Source organism: Brachycentrus maculatus, unplaced genomic scaffold, assembly GCF_059751285.1.
Source record: "Brachycentrus maculatus isolate JH-2025_06_01 unplaced genomic scaffold, ASM5975128v1 h1tg000381l, whole genome shotgun sequence".
Taxonomy (NCBI): Eukaryota; Metazoa; Arthropoda; class Insecta; order Trichoptera; family Brachycentridae; genus Brachycentrus; species Brachycentrus maculatus.
In genome coordinates this window covers 138,302-147,072 of record NW_028281130.1, presented here as the reverse complement: position 1 = coordinate 147,072, position 8,771 = coordinate 138,302, and the positions used below count along the sequence as shown (strand labels likewise).

Here is an 8,771-nt window from a genome sequence, read left to right as displayed (position 1 = left end):
ACTTGTGAGAATTAATCTGTAGCGGGATTAATATACATAAAATGTTAAGATGCTTACAGCCTAGTCGCGATTACTTATCACGCAGGATTATCCACGAACAAAGCGAATATTGTCTGGAGTTTACTTATGAAAATGTCGCTACAAATTTCTAAATAATCAATACTTTAGATTATATTGAAAATTTATGAATTTATTAGTAAAACGCGAATAACGCACTAGTTTCTTTCAGTCTAGTTTTGATAAGATTAATGAGAATAACATTGTGCAAGTATTTAAAATTTAATTATTCACTCTTAGATTTTCTCAATATGTAAACATATATTAATATATATGCTCCTTTCATTTATTTGTTTCTATTTATAAAAAAATCCTATTATGGCTGGAGTGGTCTTCATCGTTCACTCGGTCGTAGTTTTAAGAAAGCCGAGAGATCATTACTGCGGTCCAAATTGATAGATATAGACGAGATACATATTTATTAGGATGCAGATGATATTAGTGAAAAAGCTGAGAGTGTCGGAAGTGAATGATGTATCTATAGAAAATAAAGAAGAAATTCGAAGTGCAATAGGAGAGAAAAGGAGAAGGGCGGCAATGGTTAGGGCACTCAAAATTGAGTAAATCAGAAATTGTACTGGCTTCAGTAAGTTTTACCTAGCTACAATAATATTGAGTCCTTTGGGGGTAATTGTTTTTTTAATGTTTTTATCAACTTCAACATATTGTCATTTACTTTCTTACGGGTATTGCATACTAACCTACATAAGAAATCGCGATAAGCTTTCGATTGTGACTTGTAAAAAAATTACCAAAATTCGAATAGGTTATAAATATATATATTTATACATATATATATATATATATATATATATATATATATATATATATATATATATATATATATATATATATATATATATATATATATATATATAAATATATTTATATATATATATATATATATATATATATATATATATATATATATATATATATATATATATATATATATATATATATATATATATATATATATATATATATATATATATATATATATATATATATATATATATATATATATATATATATATATATATATATATATATATATATATATACATATATATTTAAATATATAAAATAATTTCAGTTGCCAAAATACCTCGTTGAAGACTTAACTTATCTTTCTGATTACGGTTCACTATTTCGCTCAACTTTGGACGATTCCATTGAACGATTCTGAAGATTCCTCGACGATCCATTTGGACGATTCCATGAACGATTTCCATTCCTCGACTTCAACCATTATTCTTGATTGTTTTTTTTCTGACCAAACCTCTCTTAGCCGAAATTTCCCTTCAAAAACCTGTAAAAGTAAGCTTGCTATTCTTGCAACCATATCTATTTTTCATATCAATTCTTCTCTTATCCCCTGCCTCTCGCCCTTCAATTCCTTATATGATCCTACTCCCCATGTCTTTCCTGCTTACAGTTCAGTCTCAGCAATTTATTATAAATTTGGCTTTATTGAAGTGTTAGTATTAAAATTTTGCTTTATTTCTATGCTGGTCTCAATAATTCAATGAATATCTCCACGAAATCATAAATAATCGTTAATATTTGATCTTGTCAGGAAAAAAAGGATAAAAAAGAAGCGAGCAAGATTCTCATCCCCTATATCCTACTCTATCCAGTTAGGATTATCATTTATAGAATAATTTTCCTAGCCTGTATCTCATGTGCATAAAAATCAATGTCAACGCATTCCCTGTTTCATTTTGCTTAAAGTATATTTCCAAAGATAATTATGACAATTTTCGAAAATCTCTATGATGTCATTCATTCCAAAATACAACTTTTAGTTGGTTTATCTAAATTAATTTTTTGTATTTTTATATCTATTTTTTATGTTCTTGTTAAATATTAAATGCTTTTACTCGCTAAAAATGTCAAACAAACTAAGACATTCACTACTCTAAAAGTTGCGAGAGTGAAAAGTGCGAATAAAGACGAAGGCGTGTGACATCAGGGTTGCGTTTAATTTTTTTTAAAGTATTTAGTACTTTACTTCTACTATTAAATTCGTTAAAATATTCATTGGACACCTTGAGTTGTAATTTACTAAAAATATGTTTAAAAAAATCATATATAATTTTACATACTCGTATTAACATAATTATGTTAGTTTCCAATCGAATAACTTCTTCCTCAAGACTTATTAATACTAAAAACCACTGACTAATAAGAAACTAAAATACTTGGCTGTAATCGTTAATCAAAAGTAGGTGATTATGTTTTTTTAATATGATAAATTTTATGGAAAAAAATGTATGATTTGAATTTGATTGACATAATAATTAAGTTAAAATAAAATATGTAAAGATTTTAAACCGAGTTACTTTCAAAAATATTTATATTTGAATACAGATTAGAAAGTACAATGCAAAGTTCAGTAGGTCAAAGTACAGTCGATTTTATACAGAAAAAATGATAACAATACTTTTGAAATGCTATTAAAAAAACGATGCGAAGATTGAATTTGTTGTAGATATTATTTTAAGTATAAACATACACTGAGAAAATATTATAATGTTATTATTACTGAATACATAGAAGGTATAAATGCTAATTCCAATACAACAATTAGTAATTGTAAAAATTAGATAACAAGAAAAACGCAACACACGTTCTTAACAAAATAAAATATTTCCTCTACCACATCCGATTCAATAAGAATTTTAATGAAGAATTTTGAAACTCAAATTTTTAGTGAGGAAACGTTACTAAAAACATTGACCTAATTGTTAATACTATAAACACAGAAACAAGGTAAAAGTGCCTTAAAACTACTTTTCTATCACTCCACTTTCTGCTTGCCTGTCATTCGGCGTACGAAGAGGCGGACCAAGAAGTTAAAGGCTGAGAAGACGACATATATAGAAACAAGTGCTGCTGCTATAATGTCCAACATGAAGAACTCGTAGAAGACTACATCCGCAGAAGGAGAGCGCATGTGGCGCGCTCCCTTGTGACGCAGCACGTAGTCTATCCACCACATTGCGCGATCCAAGGAACTTTCTGGTTGGTCGTACATCTTTTCCCGGAGACTACGTACATTATCGCGGTAACTGGAAAATGTTCAAAAAAATCTTTGCAATACGTATTTATTTGACGCAAGATTCAGATCGATTTCATGAGGAACAAACTAAATTGTAAAAGAAGAACACTTGTATTTTACCATTTGAGATTATATTAAAACGACTAGTTTAGGAAGCTATGTTTTCATCTTCAGGTCTAAATATAAACTAAATATAAACAGTTTATATTTAGACTTCAAGATAGAAACATAGCTTCCAAAACTAGTCATTTTAATAAAATAAACTCAAACGGTAAAAACCTATTGTTTTTCTTTTCGATTTCATCATATCTTACCACAAAGTGATTGCCGAAACAATTAATAAAACAACCTTAATTTTGGAAAATGATATCAGTTCGGGCCAAAGTCTACTAATTTAGAAGCAGAATGACGGACGCGCCCAGTTCCGATTGATTTACCTACATTTCCAAATGAATTTGAATAATTGGTTTTTTAATAACACTTAATTATATCGCAGAATGGGCCAACATCGAACAGTCAATTCTCCTTGAAAGCAGATAGTCGCAGTCATCGATGGTTCTCGGTGTAGTTTCATTTCTTTGGTTTTTATTGTTGTTGTCATTCCTTTTTTACGTTATCGAACATTAACCGCTTTCTAATGAATTATACCATAATATGATGAACTTTGCTTAAATATTTTTCAGACGTGGTTTAAATTTTTTTTATAAGAATTGCTGCACTTATCGTATCTATAATAATAATAATTATTAAAAAAATTAAAATATTAGCAACAAACATTCTTCTCATTTGATTGAAGTAAATGAAATGATGGGAGCAATGCAATATTTTTTAAAAAAAAATAATAAATAGGTATAGTAAAAATAAATAAATAGAAAAAAAAGATGGAGACATGTAAAATAGCTCTCTGATACACATAATCTTGGCATTGAGGTCAAATTCTGACAGATGTCCAGTACAACTCTGTGATTCTTAACCATCAACTGGTTCTTTGTCACATTCAAGTCAATCTCTAATTATTTATTTATACTATTAATTTCGTTGTGAAGACAGTTCTCAACTTGAATAAATAGCTATTCAAACAGGAATCTATAAATTCAATAGAAATTTTACTAAAAGATAGAGAAAAATCAGTCGAAAGTTGAATTGCCTCCCCTGTGAAATTTCATTATTTGAAATTATTATAGTTATGCGTTCAGGTGATAAGTTTTACGATGAAATTTGCATTTTTCATCAGTCACTCCTTTCGGCCTGCAATTTTTTGTATGGTAGACCATTCCACCAGTGTAGTGGGGTTACTCAAATAAACCACTTGATCTATAGCGCAATCCTTGTTATACTATACCGTCATGTCTCTTGCACTACACTGTGTAAATTTATGCCATGGCTCTCTATGATAGATACTCACGTTAAGTCGCTCTATCCATGTGTTTAAAAGGGAATTAGTGATTAAAAGGGAAAAATAATCGTTGAATCTACACGAGTCGTAAATTTACAAACCATTTTTATATTTTCAAACTGTTGATTTATTAGTGTTAACCTATATATGGATTGATCACTAAGAAAATACACGTGACCAACTTCCAAGGTCTTTGGCAATGTAAAACAATACATACACAAAAATATATATTTAAAAAAAATTATTTACCTGGAATTGTGAACTACCTCTTTTATACAATCCTTTATAACATTAGAAGTTAGAGTTCGTAGATTGAGTGATTTTCCTATCCCAAATTTTACGATCGTTTGAACATTCCTATGTTGATCACTAAAAAATGGAATACCAATCATTGGAACACCAAAATGGATTGCTTCTTCCATCGATTGTTGACCTCCTTGAGTTATAAACGCTTTTATGTTGGTATGATCTGAAAGAATAATAGTATTATTGAAATATAAGTCATACAAATGTATTATATTTATTTAAAGTAAGGTTTTACGTCCTAATTAAATATAGTGAGTTTAAATCCACTCAAAAAATAATTTGCCAAACATAAGGTACAAACTAACAGATCATTCATAATAAACGGAGCTCAACATTTAAAAAAATCAAGTTCGATGAAGTAATAAAAATAAATTAAAAAATGAATGAATACAACATTATTGTTTTAAGATGTCTTGATTTTTTTATATAAATTAATAACAAGGTCAATTCGCCTGCATGTGTTTTAAAAAAATATTCAATCTATCGACATTGCTTTGTTGTTAAGGAAAAGACGATTATAAAATTTATTGTAGGTGTATTTAAATATTCTCCATACTTAGGATATCCATTTGTGGGAACCATTTGGAAATGATAACGTTAGAGGGCAGATCATCTATTTTGTCGATTTCGTATTTCCATAGAATCGTGTACGGTACATTTCTAAAGGCATCGATAAATATTTTCTTGTATTCTTCAGGAAGATGTTTAGATTTAACGTTGCCTCCCAGGCTAAAGTATATAACACCCCGCGGACTTTCATCCAAAATTTTCTGTAATTCCTAAAATAATAAAATGTAAAAATTAATTGAAAAATATTTTTACCGAATTAAATATGAAGTTTAAATTTGCGTATTTTAAACTATTAGATGAAATGATTCACATTTCAACACAAATAGCTGAATATATTGAAATAAATGACTAAGTTAAATTTGAACACATTATTAGGAGAATAGGGAAGAAGGTAACGAGATAAAGCTGAAACAAGACGAGTTTCCTATTTTGCCAAGTGTGGGAATATTACGCTCGTATGGTTCGAAATTGCATTTCTGTAGCACATTGATTATCTCTTTGTTTTCCTTCGTTACTTTTGTATTTCTCATTATGTAAATAAAGAAGTGATTTGATTAGATTTGATTTATGAAAATCGACGTTTTCTAATAAATACATATTGAATTTTCATTGTTACTTCAATTACAAAGGCCATTTTAGACTGATGGTGACTTCACGAGGTCGACAGGGAGACGGAAGACAGGAGATCAGAGTTCACATAGAATGGAAATTCATGCGAAATACAATATTCGGTGGCAAATTTTCTTGATTAAATTTAATAAAGCTATAAATATTGATAATAAAAGAACAAATATATAGTTTTTCCATTTTTATATTATTTGACCAGAGACCGGGCTTCGTCATTCAGACTATTCTGATGATGTTAGTAATGATGAAAATATTGTCACTGGTCAAATAATATTAAGGCGGAAAAACAGCATATTTCTTGCTTTATTATATAAAATGCGGTCCCATACAAAAATGTCATTATAAAAGTGAAATGTAATATAAATATTGTATTTGAAGTGCATGTCATTTGCTAAAATATAATTGGTTTCAAGTAGGTAATATAACTTACAGCAGGTAAAGGTTTCGGAGGCTTGATGTGAATGCTTCCCAGGGTGATAATAGTAGGAACTAACGGATTGATGCCGTGTAAAATCGGATTATAGTTCATAAATACAATGTCTACATTATTTTCTATTTCTCCTAGTGGCCTTATATGAGGACCGAAGTATTTTTTTACGAGGCTTTCATATTTTGGTAGAAAAAAACAGTTATGAAGTATTTTATAACCTACGTAATGTAATGTTAATTGAATTTTTTTAAGGATACTCATATTCTGATCTCCCGTGATGTAAGGAGCTATCAAAGAAGGATTTATCAAAGGGTGTGTCGGTGATCCGACGTATTCATAATTCGGTATTAAACCCACAGTCGTTGTCATCGTGATCAAAGCTGAGCAGTTGAAGTGGTCTTTATAAGCTAACATGCTTGTTGAAATCGGTTGGATTATACATAAATCAAATTTTTCGTTCGGATTTTTAATAAATGTTTGTATTTCCGGTGAAGAGAGTTGCGCTTCCAATAATTTCATTGATCTGGCAAAAATATCGAGAGTAATTTTTAAAATATTATGGTTTAATTCGTATTCGATTATGTTGAAATCCATGAAGTATTCTTCCGAGTAAGAGACGTTGTGGACGCTTATTTGAGTAAGATTCTCATAAGCAGGATCTGCATAGTCGACGGGGTCTGTCGTTACTACCACCACATGATGACCCCGTCTCACTAATTCCTCCGTAAGCGTCCTGTAGACTATTTGGTGGCTCATAAAAGGAGATGGAAATACTCCCAGGATTCTTGCTCCATGGCACTCGCTCAAACACTGACTCAACAGCACTCCTATTAAAAATCTCACTTTGTTCATTTTTATCATTCTTCACTAGTATATATCTGCCAAGTCTTATCTAACTTTTACATTATATTCAATAATTTGTCCTTAAGAAAAAGCAAACACGTAATGTTTTTGTTCCTACCGAACACAACCTGAGTTGTTCAAATTCAATTGCGCACTGTGCAAAGTATAATTTATTGGAATAATAAATATAAATGTACATATACAAACGTTTACCACGTATATGTATAGATAAATGTACCAACTAAGTATATATTCGAACCAACGTACGTATTTGAATATATAATGGGTGGATATTACTAGATGAAGAAATTAGTAGTTTTTCATCAGTAACAACAATATTTGTACATCCACAAAATGTTCGTTCTGCAGAATGTTAGGTCAAAATTTTGACACTAAGCAGACAATTAAAAGGAGTATCTCAGCGTAAAGTTTCGAATAAAGAAAATAATTTTTTGGTGTTTTTTTTTTTTAAATATCAGAATTGTAAACTATTATTAAATGCATTGGGACCTACTTACGTCTCTCTCATAAATAGAATATTATTACCCTAACCTTGAAATGTTTATCAGTCTTGATAAACCATCATCCCATCCCAATGATGAAACTGGATACTGATTGCCGAAACAAAGCGGATTTGGATTACAAGCTGTGATTTTAGTTAGTATAATTTACACATTAAGGTATATTTTATTGTATAAGCTTCTTGTTACTATTGTTTATAGTTTAAGCGATATTGTAAGGCTTTAGAAAGGGTTTTAACCAAGGCGGGATTGTTACGGGATATCAAACGAAGGTAGAAGGCAGCCCTAGTCAAGTCATACAACAACGGTAAAGTTTAATTGATGGATTATTATCATTTGTATTAGTATAAAGGTTTAAAAACATGAAATCTTCATTTTCAACACATGTTTGGAAAAAAAGTGTTGACGAATGTGAGAATATTATTTTAAACTATAATTTATGACGGATAATGGCACATATTATAAAAAAAAAATGCAAGTAAACCATTTTTTTTTCATTAGTAGGTACAGTAAGTTTTGGTAAACATACCTTCTAACACAATCCCAGATGAGGTGAGTAGGAGAAAAACGAAGTGGTTGAATTAGGTTAAAACTGTTTCCCATTTATTGAGTCGGCATTAACCATGTGGTGTGACATATTGATTGTTAAAAAAAATTAACGCGTGTATAATACCACCTTTTAAGTTAATTTCGAAAACTACAGTTGTTTTCATCCACAGGTGAATAGTAAAACTGTTTTGCTATTCATTAGTGTTATTTTGGTGGTTTTATATATATATTTTTTAAAAATAGGTAGTTTAAAACTTTGTGGCCTTCTGACTTAGTAAAATTTTAAATCACACAAATATTTCAATTTTACTTTGTGATTGGAGGTTAATGCAATCCTGTTATTAAAATATATATCAACTTGTCGTAGAGTGGGATCGACCCCAGAAACTGACTCTGACTCTAACCATA

At 29.7% G+C, this 8,771-nt stretch overlaps 1 protein-coding gene across 1 annotated transcript; it reads right to left on the bottom strand.

Annotated features, from left to right (window-relative positions):
- Window positions 1–2,398: 2,398 nt before the first annotated feature.
- LOC148303180 (UDP-glucosyltransferase 2-like) lies at window positions 2,399–7,689 on the bottom strand. Its single transcript, XM_088270390.1, has 4 exons — window positions 6,451–7,689; window positions 5,380–5,602; window positions 4,767–4,986; window positions 2,399–3,131 (listed from the first exon to the last, which is right to left on the bottom strand). The coding sequence occupies exons 1-4, from the start codon at window positions 7,309–7,311 to the stop codon at window positions 2,861–2,863; spliced, it is 1,575 nt and encodes a 524-aa protein (XP_088126516.1). The 5' UTR covers window positions 7,312–7,689; the 3' UTR covers window positions 2,399–2,860.
- Between the last annotated feature and the right edge of the window lie 1,082 nt (window positions 7,690–8,771).

Bases quoted from the DNA above. Each gene is read 5' to 3' on its own strand.
- LOC148303180 (XM_088270390.1), bottom strand. From the start codon at position 7,311: ATGATAAAAATGAACAAAGTGAGATTTTTAATAGGAGTGCTGTTGAGT. The intron at 5,603-6,450 runs GTAAGTTATATT...TTATTATTTTAG, and splicing joins CTCCGAAACCTTTACCTGCT to GAATTACAGAAAATTTTGGA. The intron at 3,132-4,766 runs GTAAATAATTTT...AACATTTTCCAG, and splicing joins GAGGTAGTTCACAATTCCAG to TTACCGCGATAATGTACGTA.